Source organism: Argopecten irradians, chromosome 1, assembly GCF_041381155.1.
Source record: "Argopecten irradians isolate NY chromosome 1, Ai_NY, whole genome shotgun sequence".
NCBI classification, from domain to species: Eukaryota; Metazoa; Mollusca; class Bivalvia; order Pectinida; family Pectinidae; genus Argopecten; species Argopecten irradians.
This window is the reverse complement of record NC_091134.1, coordinates 23,303,559-23,326,380: the sequence shown is the minus strand read 5'-3', so window position 1 is coordinate 23,326,380 and position 22,822 is coordinate 23,303,559. Positions and strand designations below refer to the sequence as shown.

The following is a 22,822-nucleotide window of genomic DNA, read 5'->3' as shown; positions in this document are numbered from 1 at the left end:
CAGGTCTGGAAGGTACGAAAATTCAACCGTGTTTACCTTAGCAATGGAGGTACCTCTATCAATGTTGAGAAGAAACAGAGTAAGGTGTTCGTTTTTGCATGTTTAACGAACAAAGCACGAACTGTATATAAATCGATATTTAGGCTGTTTCTAACATTTATTCAAAATGACTTCAACTGATAGAAAATTTTGCTTCAGTTTATTTTTGTTCACTATTGAACTGGTCAGACACTCTTTCTACTTTTAGACCCATATAATGCATATATTGTTTACAAAGATAGCAGACTAAAAACAACTTAAAAAATATACAAAAATAATAAAATAACGAAATGTAACACTGTGATTTTAATACAGTTCAATGTCAAGTGAAGTGTCAAGGAAATCTGTGCTTGGTTCTGATAAGTGAAAGCAAAGTGCAAAATAAAGATAATAAACAATGTAGGCAAAATCTAGTAATGTTTAAACGTAAATAATGGGATCATTCAAAAGTACGTTTATTTTAATTTTAAAAGGTTGCTGGTGAAATGACACAGATGGAAATATAAATCAAGATGTAATAGCAGTGCTATTTACTTTGGGAGGAATCTGAGAATAAACAATGGATTTTGCAAATACAATATAAAAACGGCAATACACATAAAATGGATGACAAACGAGTAAAAGCTGTCCTCCGTGGATCGTTGCTAGATCTTCCCTACCGCAGCTCCAGGGTTGTGAGGATCTTCATCAGTTCCACATTTACAGGTAAAGATAATGTCAGTTATAAAAGATATGCAGGGGCATAGGAAGCCCCCCCCTCCCCTTTTCGCCAAGTGAAATGTTCTAAAAATGCACATTTGAAAGAAAAAATGATCCTCCTGCACATTTTTCGCACTTCATTTTAGAAGATTTTCCACTGTGCGGCGCGTTTCCTAAAACGTTGAAGCACGTAATGTTCAAACCTTTAATTATGAAAATTCAAAACAAACGAACTAGATAGAAAAATGTCCATCAAGGGATTAAACTATTTCAAAAAATTTCTCATAATAGATTAATTTTTTACATGTCTTAGCAAGACAATTAATTCAATATTATTTTGAGTTACACAACGATGGTGTGATTCAGGTATCTTCAGATCGAGCAGGGTTGCATAATGGTATGACAACATTCACAATTATCATTTCTAAATGCATGTTACTTTAAATTGAAAAGTTACTGTGTTAAGAATGCTTAAAAATCATCAAAATACATTGTAAAACTCATCTCGTCCATTCTAAATCGTAATATTTTTTCCCAGGGGAGACTCCGGGACCCCCCAAATAACAAAATCTCGCGCCTTTGGCGTTTGCAAATTTATCAAAATACATTGTAAAACTCATCTCAGCCATTCTAATTCGTAATATTTTTCCAGGTCGCACGCTAATTTGTATATTCATTAATTTTCTGTTAGCGACCCCACTGTCTATAGATGTGTACAAGGATTATATGTAATAATTTACAAAATATTGAGTTTCATCTTCCTATGCCACTGATATGTGATTTAATAATAAGGTTTTTACAAAGCATCTGAAATACTTTGGATGAAATAAAATAACTGACTTATTTAAAGATACTGTTTCTGTTGGAATAATAACAGTTTTTATTAAACATCTGAAATATCTTGGATGAAATAAAATAACTCATTAGAATCAATAATTTTTTTTTGTATCCACAAATAAATTTAGACACAAGAGAGGAGAGAAATTTATTGATGGAAGAGGTTCATCCCAAACTGACATCCTACTGTAGAAAAAAATATGGATTGGAGTATCAGGTAAAGGGAAAATGAATATTTTAGATATGCTCTCTGATATCATATTACTATATGAATATTTCTTCAAGAAACCTTGGCAGTTCTAATTTTATGGTTATAAAGATATCTTAATGGGTAAAATGAAAGTGATGCAGAAGTTTAAATTGATATTTGTTTAAAACTTGACCTTTCCTCTTGATGTTATTTGCATTAATCATTTACATTACTTAATTTGGTAATTTTCGCATCCTCGTTTACTTTGTTTGATTAGCTCTGTTTTGCTACCTGCGTGAGAGATGTTAATTTTACTAGAAACGCTTAATGATCAAGGTGGTGGACATGCATTGATTTACATTACTAATTTAATACATCCTCATTTATTTTATTATCAATATCTCTGTTTTTGATACATACGTGAGAGATGTTCAATCTTTTGGAAATATTTAATGATCAAGGTGGTTGACATGCGTTGGGGAGTTCCTGATGATGCAGCTGATGACCATCTGACTACTTCTCTATGTCTTCAGGAAATTCAGAACTGTCAAAGGCTTTCTACTGGACCTAATTTTGTGGTAAGGATACCATTGAATTATTCAAGTACTTCTTCAATACATGTAATGATTATATATATCTGGATGAGTGTTTGTATATTGTTCCGTATTATATTGAAACCATGTACCATGTATTTGCTCATATCACTGTTTACCAGGTACTCATATTGTTGTTTAATTGAATTGTATTCTTATTAAGTTACTTGCAAAATTTGTAGAGAGAGACATCAAGAAAATATACAGAGAATTGATTTTCATTTTTTTTAAATATCTAAATATGCATATATTTGTTGGACTATGGTAAATTATTTCACATATACAAGCAATCAAGTTGATTGAGTTCATCTTTCTGATGTTGAATGTAGCCAGAATCAACAAAATACTTTTGAGTGAAACTGCAGTGTTTTCAGAGTTTTAGAATAAACTTCAATTGCTGAAGACAAACAGTACTAGTTTGTACCATTACAATAATAGTTAGTGTAATTGATTTGCTTTTTCTTTGTGCAGACATTTTTGAATCAGAAACATGGATTCCATCACCTCCAATCTTCCATCCCTAGTAAAGAGTTTGACGACATTGTGCAGGCATTGCAGGCCCTGGGTCAGGACCACAGTCTGCTAGAGGTCTGGTACAAACAGGACACAAACTGTATACCACCTGTACACATTCTACAGCCAATCAGCTCCATTATAACAGAGTACAAGAACAAGGTGAGCCAATCAGCTCTATTATAACAGAGTACAGGAACAAGGTGAGCCAATCAGCTCCATGATAAATAACAGAGGTCAAATCACACAATGACCCAATCAACTCCATCAAAAACTGATTTGATTGGTTGATCTTGTTTTTTTTTCTTCTATTTTTATGACTGTTCAACAGCCAATCATCACTTTGTTCATTAGTCATGGAAGTTTTCTGTATTTTATAATTTTCAGACTAATGATGCAATCAACGAGTGGAATGTTGTGCAACATAACTTGAGGCAATTACTGAAAACAGCAAGTCAACATTGCTGTGACAACGGAAAAATAAGTGCAGAAGAAAAGCATAAATATTTCATGTCAGGTAAGAATTGTCTTTTATTGTAGCTAAGAATTATGCAATAATTATCGTAACGTTTTTGCTACACATAAACAAGACTTATAGAAAGGAATAATGAAAATATTGTGTCGATAATATGAGCTAGAACAACTATATAGTACAACCTTTTTATTTATCAACTCACCAGCCAAGCTAAGATGAGCTTGTGGAATTACGCTTTGTTACTTACAAGGATAAACTTTGGTTTCAAGTATTGAAAATTTTCCATAAAATGGGCTAAGGTGCTGAATTTGTGTATTATTTATGACAGGGTCAAATGAAGATGTTCAAATTTAAATGGAAAAATAATTAAACATTGAATGTCATCCATTTCCCATATTTTTAACTTTATGTCCTCATCAGATTTTCGAGTTTAGGGTCATCTGAGAGGAATACTTTGAAAAATAATTTTAGGATCAATGCTGAGGTATGAAACCTTAATTTGGTACCAATAGTGCATACTTACTACATGATTCTAATAAAGTTGAATTTCTATTATTGTTTCCAAACGCTTTTGGTTTTAAGTACAACTTTTTCTGATAACACACTATCTTTATATGACATACAATGTACTATAGTGACAGAGGAGGAGGTACTACAGGGGATATTAAAGACAGCAGCAAAACCAAGGAACCATTGTCTGTGCTTTATCAGAATCATCGACGACATTAAACGTCATCTGAATCATAACAAAGCTTGGCGCTTCATTGACATGGTGAACCAGGAGAAAATTGATGAAGAGGCCCAGGAAATTCTCACCAACTTGAGAGATAATCAAGTGCTAGATAAAATGGAGAATTCCAACATATCAAAGTTAGTCATTATGAATTTTGTTGTGCATGTTATTTATTTATAAGTCAGTGACTTGTCATTGTCTTTACAATGATGCGATATTCAAGCTTTTAGGAAATGACTCCAATCATTTTAGGCTCAGTTATAGTTATAAAATAATTACAGGTAAACTTACCCTGAATATTAAAATTATGTACCAGTATAAATAATGTGGTTATCTCCCCTTAATAATAAAAAATGGTTGGTACCGGTAATTCAACTCCTGAGATGAAAGTTTATGCTATTTATCCTCAATTACTATTATTTAAGGTAAAATTATATAAATATGTTATTGATTAATCAACTTTACATATTGTATGTGATTATATCTCTTTCCACAAAAATGTTTGATGAAAAATAACAACACAACTCCATAGACAAAATTGAAGCTACTTATTGAAGTCTGAGAAATGAAAGAATATAATAATTTGAAAAGTTTAATTCAATCACTTTGTGTGGTTTTGTTGTGATTTAGGAAGACAGTGAAATGGAGTGAACAAGGGGGAATAAGTAAAGAGGAGCACAGACAATATCTACATGAGTTTGGCGACACATTCTACACAGGAGTCAAACAGCTCATAGACAAAGCTGTGCAGGAAGAACTCAGATTGGCCCATGATGATTTGTACATAGAGGTAACAAGATAAAGGCTTTACAGCATACATACATACAGAGGGGCATGAAATCTTGAAGTACAAACTTTACCAGTAATTGATTTTTTTTTTATATCTTGGCAGTGTTCCTATGAGGTGAGAATTTAAAATTTTACAGTTGATTGAAACTTAAGAGGCATCATTTTGGCTGTATTTGTATAAAAACTAGGAAATAGATGTCACTCATATTAAATATATGATTGGTTGCATTCATATGGGGGTTCAAAATGATACAGACTCACCAGAATAAAGCATCTTTGTTTCATCTCAATTTCTCTGCAGGTTTTACAACACCTGACCATGGCTAAAGAAAGGTGTTCAATGTTCCATGGTCGAGAGGACATCCTGGAACAAGTGTCATCCTATCTTAATGGGAAGTCTGATGAACCGCTGACAGTGTATGGACCATCTGGGTGTGGGAAAACCTCTATCATAGCTGAGGTGGCTAGACAGGTACTACACACAGTAGTAGCGGGGAGATATCATCGTGTCCTCTTGTGTTGTCAGAACCTGGTCTGGTATCAAGACCAGACAAAACCTCAGGTCTACATCTACACCAGATAAATATTTGTCATAATATCTCAGTCTAGTTTCAAGGTTAGAGGAAACTCAGGCATACACGAGATATCTGTCATGGTGTCTATATCAGGTATGCTGTCTGGCCTTATGAATACATGTATGTCATTCAAAGCCAAAGAAAACTTTGCAATTAAGCTTCATGTTTGAAAAAGAGAGGGAGGGGGATCAAGATTTACATGTTACACAGTGAAGTTTTGTAATCAACAAATATCGGTTGTTGAATAATGAATAAATATTGTTTGTACTATTCATAGATCATAACCAAAATTTCTATTTTGCAGGTTCCATTTACATACAAGAAGGACGCCATTGTAGTGTTACGTTTCCTTGGTACCTCTCCTGCTAGCAGTAATCTGTGGCGACTGTTAAAGAGTCTTGTCACTCAGATCTTGACCAACATTGAAGGTGACCTCAACAGCATTCCATCAGAATTTGACAAACTTCTTGTGTTCTTTCAATCACTCATAGAAAAGTATGAGAAACACTCGTCCAAACCATTAGTGATATTACTAGACTCATTGGACCAGTTGAGTTCTGATTTTAGTGCACACAAACTCAGATGGTTACCGAAAAAACTGGGGAAGAATGTACGAATAGTGACATCAACTTATACAGAGTCGAATGACATAATAAATTCACTCAAGTCGTTATTTTTGCCTGGCAGTTTCATCGTGGTGAAAATTCTTGGTGAGGATTTGAGTACAAAAATTCTGAAAACATGGCTTCTGTCCAGGAACAGAACTCTGAGCGACGAACAGTTTGACTATGTTCAGGAAGCTTTCGAGAAGTGCAGTTTACCTCTGTACGTTAAGTTAGTGTTTGAAGATGTTATGACTTGGAAGTCTTATACGCAGGTTACCATGGAAACACTCTCCTACACTGTACAAGATATTATCAACTCCCTGCTTCTGAGGCTGGAGATAAAACATGGAAAGATATTTGTGAGTCGAACCCTGGCCTATATCACTGCATCTCAGTCTGGAATCAGTGAAGCGGAACTTGAGGATGTGTTATCGCTTGACGACATTCTGCTGACAAATGTGTTTCAATACCATGTGCCACCATTTAGAAGAATTCCACCAGTTCTCTGGGTAAGGGTTCGGCATGACATCGCCAGTTATTTGGTTGACAAAGAGGTAGATGACACACGTGTGTTCTTTTGGTATCATAGACAATTTTATGAAGCTGCAGAAAAAAGATATCTTGCTGATTCATCGTTCAGCACAGAAGTCCATTCCTTACTGGCAGACTACTTTCTTGGAACTTGGCATGGCAAACCAAAACCATTCAAATACAGTGATTCCCAGTGCAAGAAGTTAGGTCTTTCTTCACCAAACAGTGAAGCAGAAAGAAAAGTCGCAGACCAACCAATCAGCTTCCTTTTTACAGAGGATGGTGTAGAGAAGAAAAGATTCAACCTTCGAAAACTCAACAAGCTTCCATTTCATCTCACCAATGCAGACAGAAATTCTGAACTGAGAAGCATCTGCTTATACAATTATGATTGGCTTTTAGCAAAGTTAACAGCCACATCAGTTCAACAACTCTTGTCTGACTTCCTTTTGTCAAAGCATGATAAAGATGGGATCCTTCAGCGAGTTCTGAAGACAGCACAATCAACCCTCGCAAAATACCCCAAAACTCTTGCTATGGAAATTTCTGGACATCTTTTACCACTTTTGGCAGATGCTAAAAACAGTGTAGAGAAATTTCTTGTTGAAGAATGCCTAGACAGGATACGATCAGAAAAGACAACATTACCATACCAAACTTGCTACAGCACTCCAAAGGAAGCTCTTCTGTTCAAGATTGAGCATCAAGGAATCCCTTTTGGATCCTCCCTTGTTGCGATTTCGAGTGACTCATCTCATCTCATTGCTCTGGCTGAGAACAATGTTTTGGTGATGTGGGACCTAACTACTGGAGAAATAGAACAGCAAATCAAGTTACTTGCACCAGACATTGTTAAGCTTAACATCATGACAATCTCTCCAGAACAGAACCTCGCCATGTTTTACTCAAGCTATCAGAAGCAGCAGAACCATGTAGTATTGGTGAATATGTCGACTGGCAATATCGTCAACAGTGTTGAGATGGAGAAGGCATATCCAGGTGTTGGCTTTACAGACAGTCTCTCATTTCTCTTGACCGAAACAAGAATCCTATGCTTGTATATTGGCCATTCTGCAGATTTGTTTGACAGACAGACAGGAAAGCTGGTGTCCCATTTTGATGTAGTGGCAGACGACATGGTTTTACTCCGGCACCAAGGTCGAATCCTGTTTCACGAGAAGCAGACGCTGAAGTACAAACTGTTTGATGCAGTTTCTGGAGAATATCTTGCTGAAGTAGAGATGCCCCAAGTACCTATGAAAATAATTCCAGTTCCCTCAGGTACAGAGGCGGTTGTCATTTTCAAAGATTCTTTGAACTTCAATGTTATTTGTCTTGATACCAATGACAAAAGATTTGGAAATCTTCTTGGTGAAAGAAAAATCTCCCACAAGATACAGACGACCCTCAATATTACTGATGCAAAATTCTCATTGGATAAAGAAAACATGATTCTGACAACAAATCAGGGATTTGTGATTCATCATTACAAGTCAAATCGGGAAAAAAATGTATTTTTGATACCGAACGATGTGAAACCAGACCACAACGTTCGGGCTTTTGAAGGTCACATGACACCTGACAAAAAGTTCTTCGTTTCTGCATACGAAGGTCATCTTATCGTCTGGGATACAGAGACAAGTAAAGTATCAAAATCCACGGAGATAAGTCGGTCAAAAACAACAGTGGCAGTAATGTCTGAAAATGGAGAATTTCTGGTCACAACACACAAACGAAATAATGTGTTGACAGTGTGGAAGGTGTCGTCACTAGTCTCTAAACAGGTGACTTTTGAACCGCTGACCGTCAAAACTACCCCACGTTATATAGATGTGGCTGAGACTGGTCATGTTGCTGTTATGAGAGGAAACATGTCAAATGAGGTGGCCGTTTTTGATATTCTTGGTGGTTGTATCAAGTTCTACATTTCAAAAGACTATGAGGTGATGCAGCCAGTTATTACACCAGATGGGCAACATTGTGTCCTGAGGGAATACAGCTCAGAGAATGTTCTCAAGGTATGGAGCACGGAAACTGGACAACTACGCAGTGCTGTTCCTCTGTCAAGTCTCCTAGTGAAACATTACGTTCTCGCCGACAACAAAATTGTCGTTTATGTCAATGATTCAGGGCAAGCTCAGGTGAGCTTCTGGACCATTCCTGACTCTAAACATATCCGCACAGTAGAGATAGGAACTGCCTTAGCTGGAGACATGTTCATGTTCTTTGACCATACCACTGACAATATCATCATTTCTGAATCAATCTCACCTGGGGAGGTTGAATTGTCAAACCTGGTGGTTTACAATATTGAAACGGGTGAAAAACGGTTTACCTTCCCCAGAGTTGTGTCTACATGTACGCAGAGTCTTGTGAGGGAGAAGGATTTAGTTCTACTTCAACAGTGTGAAGAAGGATCTGACACTAAGTCACTGATTGTCCTTAACACAAGGGATGGCAAGGTGAAGAGAAAGGGAAATGTATGTTCACCAACTAGACTGTTTACATGCAAGAATGGACGCTTTGGAATAGACCGACAGAGAAATTTATATAACCTTGAGAAAATGACATTTGAGTTTCAATATGATCCAGATGGAGACTATCCAAAAAAGCCGAGCAATCAAGCAAGCCCAAAGTTAAGCGCAGACGGTCAAGTTGCTGTATGGCTAAATGTCTACGCATGTCTGTTGATGATCGGGGACACAAACACAGGTAGTACCACAAGTGTATGCCCGATCCATAGCATCCCTCTGTCCCTGACAATCACACAACACAACCTCTTACTGATCGCCTGTGAAGATGGTCGCCTCATGTTGCTGCAGCTTTTTGATGACAACAACGAGCAAAGTAACTTTGTGTCTGGATTCTTGTCCAGGCATAAAATTCATAGTCAGAAAACAAAGGTGGTCAAATACCAGGCAAAGAAGAAACCCCAGGGTCAGAAGGCGTCAAAGTCATGTACTATTCTGTAAGAGTAAAATGCCATAAATGCAATAGAGAAATCTTACGAACAGAAGGGGGTCATCGTCATGTGTGTACTTTTTTGTACAGAGTAAAATGCCAGGCAATTAAGAAATCTTAGAGATAGAAGTTGGTCATTGTCATGTGTGTACTGTTTTGTAATGAGTAAAATACCAGGTAATAAAGAAATCTTAGGGACAGAAGGCGTCAATATACTATTTTGTGAAGCTCCCAGTTGATGGATAGTTGTGAAGGGAAGTAACTTTGATAAATCAGCATTAATGCAAGTAGTAACACAACTACCTAGACTAGTCAATATATCATTAATCAAGTTAAATTAATTGTTCTGATACACACATTTGTCATTTTATGCTTATAACAATGGGTTATATACACGTCGGTAAACATGTGTATACTGTAACCTTGCATTTCTAGCTTGGGAACCAGGACAACATAGTTTCAATTGAATTTAGACATTGTAAGCTGGGAAATGTCAATATCTTTACTAGAAATCATTATTATAAATACATGTATATTGTGTATGTGTAGTTAGTTTGAACTGAGGCATAGCATACCTAGTAGTAGCAGCAAAGATTTAGATATGAAAGAACTACTATAGTTATATACTATCTAAATCTCTGGTAGTAGCTAGCATTTATAATTGAATTACATTGTATTTAATCTCTGGTAGTAGCTAGCATTTATAATTGAATTACATTGTATTTAATTCTTAGACCTACATGTATATAATTTCATATTTTAGAGGAGATTCAACTTCGCTAGCCAAGGGTATTTAGTATGATTCTCTTCCTAACAACTGTATTGTACTAAATACCCTTGGCTAGTAAAGTTGGAGGAGATATTGGTATAGATATTATATAGTAAACTACATCTAGTCATTGTCTCTGTCCTGTTTTAAAATGTTTGCAAGATTTAGATTGTTTCATGTTTTAAAATGATGTGAATTTTTCCCGTTAGCAATTACTTTGTATATTAATCTACTTATGTAAAACTATTTTATGAATTATATTTATAGTACATGTTTTACACATGATTTTACTTGTTTTTGTTTGGAAGTGATATCATTTAAGTCTGCCTTGGTTATATGGGCAGACTCTTTTTTAACTTTATACTTAAAAGAGCATTAACTCTACAAATATAAAGTCTTGTATTTATATAACTTTCGATGGCGCTTAATCATGAATATTTTACATGTCTCTGCCTTGCAGACTGTATTTCACATTGACTTTTGCATAATCAAACAACATTGATATCTACCTCTATTGCTGAAGATATTTGTATGAAATGGAGGAATTTTTTTTTCCATATTGATCACAATTCACATTTCCATAACTTTTTGCATATTTTATATAACACATTGATGAACAATCAGATATTATCAGAGTCAAAGAAAATAGTAAAAAAAAGAGTAAAAGAGCATAATCAAACAACATTGATATCTACGGTACCTCTATTGCTGAAGATATTTGTATGAAATGGAGGAAAATTTTTTTCCCATATTGATCACAATTCACATTTCCATTACTTTTCGCATGTTTTATATAACACATTGATGAACAATGAGATATCATCAGAGTCAAAGAAAATAGTTAAAAAAAAAGGAGTAAATTGCACTGTACTGTGTAGTATATTGAAGAAACAATTTTACAATTTGAGCAGTACTCATTGAAAACAGTCCTGTAAAATCCTTTGAAAAGTTATTAATTCAAACTAAATTGTTTTTTCCATGTACATTTACACACAGGGACCTAGCACAAATTTTAAGCAACACTATTTATATGTATATATTATAGTATATATATTTGTGTCAGGTCCATGTGCTTATACATAGCATTCTACATCTTGAGTTTAATCTTTATACCAAATCAATGCCATATATATTATATTGAAATTGACGGCAGTATGCCTAGTCTGACAATTGGCTGTGATATGTTTTATGAGTATATGAGTTTTTTTGCATTGTGACATTTTAGAATTATCTGTGATACATCATTCTGCTCAATGTAGTTTTACACTTTATTGTAACAAGGACCATGCATACCGGGTACTGTACACCATGCAATGTCTCTAGTTACTTTCTTTCCTGGTGATTGAGTGAACAGGAATGGATATCGATGAAACTTGGATCAGATATCAAAATTAATGGCCCATCGGTCTGTTTTACTTTACTTTACTCTTATTAAGGCTATACATCAACTGCTTTAAAATATTTTACCTCTGTAGATATATGCATGTGAATGTACATTCTCAATTAGAAAACTATCTGTACAAGATAATTGGTACATAAATGAAGTTTATACAATATCGTGTTGATGGTTTTTTTTTTGTGAATCAGATATGGATCAGGTAGATCAATAGACCAAATTAGTCAAAAGAAATTTGAGATAAAGGTCCTGACAGTATTTTTTTGAGAAATTACAACAATCACTTATCCATATCCAAGATGGCTTGCCTGTTCGCTATGTTGTTTTTGGTCTGTACTGGTAATTGCTGGTATCACAATGTTTCTGTATTTATAAAATTTACCAGTATTTCAATTCATGGGAAGGTAAGCTTCTACTTCACCAGAAAAGTAAAAACACAAGATAATGACTTTGGAACTGAAACTTATCAATTTTGCAATAGGCATTACTGATTAGTCAATAAAACAACTTTGAGAGTAATCTACATAATTACGATTATAGTTACTGTTCCATATTGTGTGATTACTTATGCCAAAAATCATGATGTTTCTGCCATAATTCTAAATGGTTATGCAAGTGAAAATAAAGTTAAATGTTGGACTAGCCTTAGTCAGATAGACAAGGTAAATGTAATATCTTGTTCTTCTGATTTCAACTCAAAGCATACCACCATTAAACTATCCACATTATTTTTTCCTCTATAATAATTTATAGCTTATTCATTATTTTCAATTTTGTTTAATTGATGACAATCAAGATGACTGCCAATTACAAAACCTGTCTCAAAATTCCATATTGGTGTCGATGCTAGCCGTAAAGGGACAGCCTTCTTCTCCTCTTGTCTTGTCACTATGATTGAAAGAAATAATTAAACCAATGCAATAATTACAAATTACTTTATTCCATACATATGATATTCACAGTCTCTTAGAACTTTCCACACTCACACAGTTTTTACATATCACTAGTTACCGACAGCCCCGACACTACTGGCCTCGTCCACCAGGGCTTGTCGATATGAAGTTATTACTTTCCGTAAGTCTTCTGCTTGTTGTCCTTTAATGTCAGTCTCACAGAATTTCTAAAAAGTAGAGAAATATCCATACAATTTTTCACATACATTGTGCAATATGACCTAGCTATACCATGCATAAGCCCACCATGATGTAATTCAATGAATGCACAACAAAATGGCTGCTTTAACATAATGTTTTTCAAATGAAAGATGCTCCACTGCCGATGAATTGTACAGTATTTTTCAAAAACAGGAGCAGACAAATTAGTATTTTTCTTAGTTACAAAAGTTTCTTACTTTACCCCATTGCCACTATTGAAAAGTTTGAGCTTCTTATTTTAATTCAAGATAAAAATATTACAAATAATTAATTGCACCCTAAAAAAAATCCATGACATTATGCCTGTTATGTAATTAAGTACTGATTGCGCAGCACGCACCAATAGCAAACTAAGTTATTTTATATGTATTTTTGTGTTAATAAGACACATATCATATAAACACGATTATATTGTGTCTTTTGTGTCTTCAGTAAAGCTGTCTATTTATAAAATAAAGAGGCCACACCCTCCCCCTAAGACCTGGAAGGTGATAAATCGTCATGAGGAGAAATATGGTGTATAAATCGTCCCTGATGAATCGCCAACTGTTAATGGTTATCTAAACATGTTTTAAAAACACAAGTGAAATATTTTGAATTTTACTACTGTTATGCAAAAATGCTATTATTGCATAGTGTAGCATAAAATTAAAATTCCGACAATATATTTCGTTGACAAAATGGCAAAATATGCGACCCGCAGTTTTTAAGCTCTATACACTAACTGTAGTAAGAATGGGACTAATTCCTATACAGTGGACCCTCGATAATCCAGACACCTTCGTTTTCAGCCTAAACCATCGGGATTACTAATTTTCTGGACTTCTGAGTTCTGTATTCTTAGTCAATTAAATTTTCATGTCCGAGTTGCTCCCCTTGACCTTGTAGTCGGTGATAGGCTTTTATGTAATATATACGTGTACTGTATCAAAAACTTTGTTCATTATGTTTATAAGTATTTTTTCATATTATTACATTAAGAATATAAAAAAAAACGTATTGCTTTTTTAAAAGGCAAAACCAAAAGCCATCGTCAATTGTGTGCAATTTTACCCGAAGCTCAAAGCGACATATTCTGCATGCGAAACCAGTAAGGTATGTTTCAAAGCGTATGGTTAAAAAGATATTGTCAATTACCACACTGAAGTTTGATCTCCTATAGAAAACCAATGAACCATTATATGACTGCATGTACCCCTGACAAAGGTGTTCAGGTAAACGCCTGTGGCTATGACCTGGCAGCCGTCATTATGACAACACACACAGTGTCAAGTGGTAGTGTGTATTTTACACATGACTCTAGTTGGCCTTGGATTTTCTCGGCACATGGCGACAGAAAATTGTCCGTATTATTGCGGGAATTATTAATGTAAAAATTACATTCTATTCCCAAAATGGAGTTCAGGATTTAGAATCTGAATTCACGGTCTAGTGAGTATAAATAACATTACGGAAGTCCGTTCCTTGACATTTCCGTCCGGATTGTGAGTTTTTTTCAACTGTACCGCATGACACCCCATGTGGTTTTTGGGTTGTGATGGAACACAACTCTGCAATCTTCCCACTTATGACATTAGCGGGGAATATCATCTTTAAGCATAATTCTTTCACAAATAGAAACAATAGTCCCGTATAAATGTTATCAGATATCATATGGTACATAAATTAGTCCCATTCAATAATCATACTCGTGTTGATAGATTTCACTACTGACCTCTATAATCTTTAACTGGTCTTCTGTGTCTGTTGATATGTCCTGTGGTATGGGTATTTTTCTCTGTTTGTGAATGAAGTCGTACAGGTGAATTAAGCTGACGGCGTCCAGTAATCTGGAAAAAAATAATGAATGAGTATGGTAATCTGCATGTGCTTAACTTCACTCAATATCATTGAACTATTATAATAATACTAGTATATATATTGTTGATCCAGATTAAATTGCAAGATCTAGACAGTAAAAATATATTGCAGGAATTCACCATGTTTGAGTCAATTCTTTTAACATTCAAGCAGATATTCACAGGGGGGAACCGGATTAGGGTAATTGCATTTACCATCTGGGTAACTGCAGTTACCCTAGCCCGGTAGAAGAAAACCTGCATGCACATCTACATATGTACATATGATAATAAAATTGCTGTGAATTGAAATTGATCCAGCAGCTTAGGAGGTATTGTCCATATAAAACTTTTCTACATACAGACATATGTACAGATGGAAGACAGACAGATAAGTTGATTCCAGTATAAACCTCTAACTTTGCAGAAAGTGTTATTATTTTAGGTATTTTAGAGATGCATAAAAATGATTCTAATACACTTACAAATCATGTTCAATCATGTCCACAAGTAGATCTTTAATATTCTTTTTCAGAATGAAGTAGAAAGACATGGGTCCAAAGAATCGAGTTGATGCCAGTTGATTAAACATTTTTTTCTTTTGTACATGGTCATATATCATCTGTGTAACCTGTGGGTCAATACAAAGTATGATGATGTCATTTCCATGGTAATACAAAATTACTACTTTCTATATATAAGATATATGTCTAATGCACATTAAATGAGGTATGAAGCCCACTGTATGTTACACATCAAAGCTGTGACGACCACAACTGACGGTATTCACACATTGATGAATGAGAAACATCATTAGACTATACAATTTTTAACATTGATGTAAATCCAGAAAGAGAACAGTTTCCTGTGGACAAGGAGTGCAATCTCAAACATTACATTCATATATCATTAACAAACTGATATTGAAATATCCTTATTATTTTATACAAAAATGATAATTTGACGCAGTAGATAGTAGTAGTACAAATATTAATATTTTACACCCTTCTTACCCTGATAAAATTAGGATCGTCTGGATCAAACTGGACGCATGCTCTGTCGAGGATGTAGACAATATCGGTCAGCCCGTTCTTCAGCAGATGCTGCGACACAATCAAAATACAGTAAAACATGTTTGAACACACACAAAAAAAAAATGATTATAACATAGTAATTTTCATTCTCCATCAAAGTTTCTAAAAGGTGTGTTTAACTTGTGTATAACAACGAAGTCGTGACTTTGTTAGTCCCCAGAGGTTAGTTATAACCATGTTTTACTGTATACATAAATGTGCATGTCCCCTCAGTTCCACATGCTTGTATTTTGGGAGACTGCAGTATGATCTTAGCGATCAACTGTTTCCTACTATTGGCAGGCTCATGGGCTGATAAATGACAATTTTGATAATAACAGTTTTAAGAAAGGCTTCTATCTAGATCTAAAAAATACTTAATTGCTAAAACATCTTAAGGAATTTTGCTTCTATAATAAGAATAAACATATGCATACATGTATCAATTTATTATCATCATGGGTTAAGATGTGTTGATGTAATACCAAAAGTACTCAACCCCTGGGTCATGAGTTTGAATCCCATGTGGGCCAGTTGCCAGTACTGACCGCTAGTTGGTGGCTTCTCTGGTACTCTGGCTTTCCTCCGCCATCTAAACCTGGCTATTACTTACGTTAAACTAATCAAACCAAATCAATACAGAATAGCTATATCAACAGTTTTCTTTGTCAATGCCATTATGCAGAAATGAAGTTTGTTTCATCTCTACTACCCACATAATTACGTTGATTATAAAATCAAGTGTGTTAATTTTTATGTCATAAGAAGTCTTTATAATACATACTACTAAATGCTCTTCTTCAAACATTTTAGGGATGCCAGCTGATACTCCTTCCTTTGGGTAGTAAACATTATTAGCACGAATTCGTTCCTCATTAGTAGCTGTCCTCAGTGTACCATCTGTATCTCTAACAACTATAATTCTATCCTGGAATTAAATGAAATATTAAAATGAAGAAAAGGGCCAACAACAGTCTTATAAAATAATTCTATAAAATACTTAATGTTGTCAGTTGAGTAACTGTTTTTGGTAGTGAAAAAATACCATTTGTCAGTGGTGTAGCATCTTTACTGTCGTGACAATATAACCGTTGACGGTGACAATGACATACTCGGCGCGCAACTTGCGCAATACCTACTGCATACTGGGTTACGAAATAATGCTAGACGTGAGTTGATTGGTTGGTGGGCATGGCTTATATCATGTCATATTTGTGACCCACGTGTGATAGACCTATCCTGAACTCATTGGGTACAACATATTCATATATATAGAACTGCAGGGTTTGTAAATACTTTCTAATACCTGCAGTTTTTACAACAGACACTTCTTCAAAAAAAGTGCAATTGTTGTGGAATGAAGTCCATAGCTCTGGCAATAAATGCGGTCACGCGGTGTTTTCAGCCTGGATGGACTGGATAACTTTTCGTGTCATCTCTCATTTATGTGTCTCTTCTGGCTGATGGAACCGTTAACTTTCTCATATTTTATAAACTGTAAGACTTTGTTAGTAATTTTGTTTGGGTTCTGATCAAGGATTTATCTCACTTATAAAACCCTGGTATCCGATGAACAGATGACGGGGTCAAATGTCCCCCGTGCAGTCACATTCTTTACACATTCTTTTGTCACACCAGTTTTTTTCATTAATTTTAATGAAAAGATAATTCTTTACAATGAAGATCAATTGTTTTACGACGAAGTTTACCGTCTGTCAGTACCCTGTTAGCATAAGATCTTTCACACACGCTTTTCTTATCAGGCGCAATAATATTGCCTATCTAACTCTAGAATATTGTCATATAAACTCCGCCCACTTGTTCTATCACCTGGCGTCAGGTAGGCTATGTAAACTACGCCCCTAAAGACGATTGACAGAACCACTCGACCAGTTGATAATATCTGTCAGTCAACAACATACCGAAGTAATACATCATATATTTTGTCAACGGTTAGGCTAACAGGACAGTAAGGCCTAAAAAACTGCTATCCATTCTTTGTCCTTACACATTACAACCAGCAAAATTATGTAGAAGTATTTGGTTAATGTAAAGTTTAACTTTCTCTAGTTAAAATCTCATCCATCTTTATGACTTGGAAAATTTACAAACTAATAATCAAAAGTGCTAATTAAGAATCAGAATCTGATATTGCCCTAAATATCATCCATTAGATGTGGTTTACCCTATTTTCTACTCCTTGGGAGATGTCAGTGAAACATCCATTTTGATGTTAGTCCCGGTGCTATCTCTGGGTCCCGTGATAAAACCTTTGAGCTTCCATCTCTCGCTTTCATATATGGTGGCATTTTCAGCATTTGTATTGCCTTCTCCATTGCTTCCATTTCCATCTATAAACAAGAAATAATATTAATATGTTAGGAAATCTAGGAAGTGATAATTAATTGGTACAAAATTCCTGTACTAATCTCTAGAAGATTTTTTTTTTCTATTTTGAATTCAGTCTCAGTGATACAGAGTATTAATTCCTGTATTTATTCACTTTGATTAATGCTACTGCTATGCATCATTACCTTAACCTCTAAAGAGTATGCTAAATCAAAGGCTAAAACAGCCTGCTTTGACATTTCAGGGTGAATTCGATGTACATGCAGCTTGCTGCTTTGTTATATTGTGTTGCTGTTAAAATACACTTTTATTACTTGCCTGTTTCAGTTCCACCTCTGACATTAATTCATATTTGGGTTTAAGGTGACGATCTGTTTTCCTGACCCTGACAACATCGTCCATACTAAGTCGAGATATCTTTAGTAATATTTCCTGAACTTTCCTCTGAAGAAATATGGGCAGTGGGTCTTGCTTAGATACAGGTGTTTTCTGTGTATTGCTTGAGGCAGATGGAGATCCAGCCTTTGATGAACCAGATGATCCAGTGTTACCTACAAATAAATATAAATCATCCATTTCTCTATTGTGGAAAGGAGATCTAGATGTATTAATTTAGGCAGTTATACAGCCCCTTATTATTGATCAGTGATAATTTTAAGCAATATCTTGCAATGAAAAAGATAATATCTTAGGGACAACTGTATATTGGGTACTGTATACTATTCAAAGCAAATCAACCTCTCTGTCCTCATAGGCCAAAGGTTGTTGAGCTATATGAGAAATTCAATGAGTTTAACATTGTGAATTTCAATTTACATTTCAAGTAAAAATGTAGAGTGTAGGTCACTATGGTTTTGTTTCTCACATTAGAATACATAATCATGTACAGTTGGTAGTAGACTAAAGGTTACACATTGTGCACACGGTGTGAACTACGAGTGGACACGGAGTGCACGAGGTTTAGACTACATGTAGACACGGAGTGCACGAGGTTTAGACTACAGGAAGACACGGAGTGCACAAGATTTAGACTACAGGTAGACACGGAGTGCACAAGATTTAGACTACAGGTAGACACGGAGTGCACTACGTGTGAACACGGTGTCCACTACAGGTGGACATCGTGTCCAGGTAAAATGTCCACTACATCCAGACCACAGACAGACTAGATGATGTGCCACAGAAATATGAGAAAATATGTATTGATTCTGCAGTCTATATGGACTTTGACAGATAGAAATAGTTATTGCGATCAGAAACATAATATTTATTGCAACATAAAAATTGCCGTTAATTACTGGAAATCATTCGTACTGTAATGTTTATTTGAATAGATACATATAAAGTAAAATGTATCAATATATATTATCATACAATTTAATTTATAAATAAGGACGTTAATTATAGAATTTATAAAAGCAAATTAACTGCGTTGCAAATTAACTGCGTACGGTAAAACCACATACTGGTTATGTCTCATCAATGGATAGTTCCCAGTAAAAACTATTTTTCTTAGCTAGTGATAAGTAGTTTAAAGATGAAATTCTTTTTCGTACGCATAAAGTGATGAACCTTGCGTGGAGTAAGATTTTTAGTATAAGCAAATCGTCGCCAAAAAGAGATATTTTGATCGGCAAATTATTTTGATTAAAAAGAATATATTGATGGGCATAATAAAAGCAAGGACATATAAACATAAACAAATTAAATTTTTCATAAAATGTTTAACTATGTATGTATGGAATATAGTTTTCTAAACGGCAAGGTGCGCGAAATAGTTTGTATAATACGTATACATTTGCTACATGGAACCTGGCGCGTTGCAAAGCATTGGGGAAATGAGAAATCGTCCATAGACGTTAAAAATCGGCATTAGAAATTACACTTTATTACACTCAAGCGATTGAGAAACCTGTAAGCACTGGCTTAAGAAAGCAATAATTTATTATCGGGCATGTGGCTGCTCGTGAGCATCAACACTGTTCAAAGGACCGATCGCTAAAATGTAGGTCACATGTCTGATAACAAATCAAACAGACAGAATCAAAATAAATCCAACTTCTACCCATTTAAACTGTAGATTCATAGTTGTTGATTAGATTCTGAATTTGTCATAATTATTTCAATTCTAGAAACCTTGATAATTTGACAATATCATATTCTGACCTTCTTTTACAAACCGCGTGAGTTATATGATAACAATATATATATTAATGTATGATCCATACATGTAGTATATTGTTCACTTAAATTTGCCTGCTCGAAAGGTAGACCCCTAGGCTAGGACTGCAGTTGCCATGGTCACTTGGACTTCATACTGTTCCATCAACCACACGGGTATGATAATCTAAATTACCTAACATTGGCCAGAGTGGGGCCAGGTGCCTGGGGCCTTCTTTGGGCACCCTTCAATATGTTCAGTCAAGTGTATCACAGACTATATAGCTAACAACACCTGTATACATGTAGTACCTTATCCCAACCCCAGGAGGTCCATTTATAGCATGCTGTACTTAGGTGGCAGCCTCTCTACATACATACATTGTACTCATCACACAAATACGTACAGTTATACAACAATGCTAGTCAATAGGGATATGTGTTTTAACTGGTAGTGCATTTTAATTTATTTGTTAATGAAGCTTTATATATTAAAATTAAAAATAATCTAAATACCAAGTGTATAGTTAACTGAAACATTTATTTCAAGATTATTGGAATATCATATTTCATCCAATATCTTTTTATTAATTTAATTTTGTACACTGGCTTTTTACATATATCAGAAACCTGATTATCATGACTATGTATATAAAATACCATATTACAATGTTGAATAAGTACCTAATCTACATTAATTTTGATTATAATATATATATGTATTATTGGTAAATTCAAGGTTGTGACAGACATGCATGATTTACGCATTGTACAGCTACCGTCAGCTCCACTTCACGGCTGCCTGTCATGACAATAATTGAGGTGTATTCAGCATCACTTACTATATGTTTTGCCAGCTAGTTTTTACCCTCATACCTCATCCCAATCTCCACCCCCCCCCCCCCCCCCGGGAACCGGTGTACATGTTTACCCAGGCTCTACAACAAGCATGTACATGTATCTAATAAGAATGGTACTTATGTGTTTCAAACTCATGAACCTATATGATTTTTAAACGGTAAAGTATATTTGTTTGTCTTAACAAACTTCCATAGAAACAATTCTAAAATCACATATTATATAAAGATACTGCCCCCATTCTCATAAAGCCGTGCAAACACAGAAGGTAACGATTCTGCCTCTGGCCATCTATCGATGGTCACCTTGAGGCACCTGTATAGCTGGATACTGTGGCTTACCTGTATGTTTGACAAGTTATAATTATTGGACCATGACGCAATATACGATCAAGATAACTTGCGGGGTTGGGATCATAAACTTATTGTGTGTACGGGCAATAAGAATCAAAACAAGCTGAATTGGGTACTTGTAGGTAGACTAGCCACCAATTATGTGGAGGACGTCATATAGTTTGAAGTGGATTTAATTCTGCATGATCTTTTAAAGACGTTCAGTTTTTAATAAAGAATATGTAATTAAGCTATTTTTACGTACAATACTTTTAGAACTTAAAATAGCAAGAAAAATATTATAAAAGTGTATATATTTTAATGAAAGACGATCTACAAGGGTATCGCTAGACAACTGATTGATAGGCACCAAATCTTTTTGTTTAAAAGCTATGTATTACCCGGTATATGATTGTATTACTGATAGCTTATTATAAAAGAAAAAGTGTCTCAAAAGCACATTAGGACTGGTTTTTGCTGCAATTCAAAGTTGTTTTTGACTTGTGAAAATGCTTGATGTAAATGATATATATATATATATATATATATATATATTTAATGCAATTTACCCATAAAACATTTACTTTTGAAAACGTAATATAGACAATTTAAGATAAGAAATGGAAACTACTGATATAAAATTAAATAGACATATACTTAATGAATATAAATCAATCTTTATTACTTTTGCAGTGAAAAGGTTTTATTCATGTATACTAAAAAATATTGTATTATATAGTTATATATACTGTACTGTAAATTGTAGATGTTGTAATTAAAAAAGATAAACACTTAAAAATTATAATTATGTATTATTTCAAATTGAAGAACTTATTCTTCCCCTATCCCTAACTGTAACACATCACCTTGTCTGTCTAGGTCTCAATGTACCTGGACACGATGTCCACCTGTAGTGGACACCGTGTTCACACGTAGTGCACTCCGTGTCTACCTGTAGTCTAAATCTCGTGCACTCCGTGTCTACCTGTAGTCTAAATCTTGTGCACTCCGTGTCTACCTGTAGTCTAAACCTCGTGCACTCGGTGTCTACCTGTAGTCTAAACGTAGTGCACTCCGTGTGCACAAGGGTGTAACCTTTAGTCTACTACCAACTGTATATCTTGGTTTGGTGAACCCAACCAACAATCTTGCATGTATGTAAGTAGTCCGCTAAACCTGCCTATATTATTAGGATTTTTTTAATTTTTTTTTTTGCCTAATATATAGTCAGCTCGCAGTAGGCCCTACCTCTTAAAAATGTGAAATCGTAGGCCAGATTTGGCCTACGCTACGTCAGCGGTATATTTCTAATATATTGTCCATGCAATGCCGGGAAAACATACACATACTGGC

The 22,822-nt window shown here is 34.9% G+C and overlaps 2 protein-coding genes across 2 annotated transcripts; one reads left to right on the top strand and one right to left on the bottom strand.

The window, feature by feature from the left end:
- Nucleotides 1–16: 16 nt before the first annotated feature.
- On the top strand, nucleotides 17–11,863 carry LOC138321389 (NACHT and WD repeat domain-containing protein 2-like). The gene is made up of 10 exons (XM_069265053.1): nucleotides 17–79; nucleotides 513–744; nucleotides 1,704–1,792; nucleotides 2,227–2,343; nucleotides 2,830–3,033; nucleotides 3,259–3,388; nucleotides 3,982–4,216; nucleotides 4,710–4,869; nucleotides 5,170–5,340; nucleotides 5,748–11,863. The coding sequence occupies exons 2-10, from the start codon at nucleotides 642–644 to the stop codon at nucleotides 9,549–9,551; spliced, it is 5,013 nt and encodes a 1,670-aa protein (XP_069121154.1). The 5' UTR covers nucleotides 17–79; nucleotides 513–641; the 3' UTR covers nucleotides 9,552–11,863.
- A 762-nt stretch (nucleotides 11,864–12,625) lies between these two features.
- LOC138321396 (small ribosomal subunit protein mS22-like) lies at nucleotides 12,626–18,710 on the bottom strand. Its single transcript, XM_069265063.1, is given in 8 exon segments — nucleotides 12,626–12,825; nucleotides 14,574–14,688; nucleotides 15,183–15,328; nucleotides 15,711–15,800; nucleotides 16,555–16,698; nucleotides 17,956–17,988; nucleotides 17,990–18,121; nucleotides 18,438–18,710. Coding segments are annotated over 8 exon segments (1,035 nt in total). The 5' UTR covers nucleotides 18,696–18,710; the 3' UTR covers nucleotides 12,626–12,708.
- Nucleotides 18,711–22,822: the final 4,112 nt, after the last annotated feature.

Coding starts and splice junctions, on each gene's coding strand:
- LOC138321389 (XM_069265053.1), top strand. CDS start 642: ATGGATGACAAACGAGTAAAAGCTGTCCTCCGTGGATCGTTGCTAGAT. Junction 2,344..2,829: donor CTACTGGACCTAATTTTGTG/GTAAGGATACCA, acceptor TTCTTTGTGCAG/ACATTTTTGAATCAGAAACA. Junction 3,034..3,258: donor TAACAGAGTACAAGAACAAG/GTGAGCCAATCA, acceptor TATAATTTTCAG/ACTAATGATGCAATCAACGA.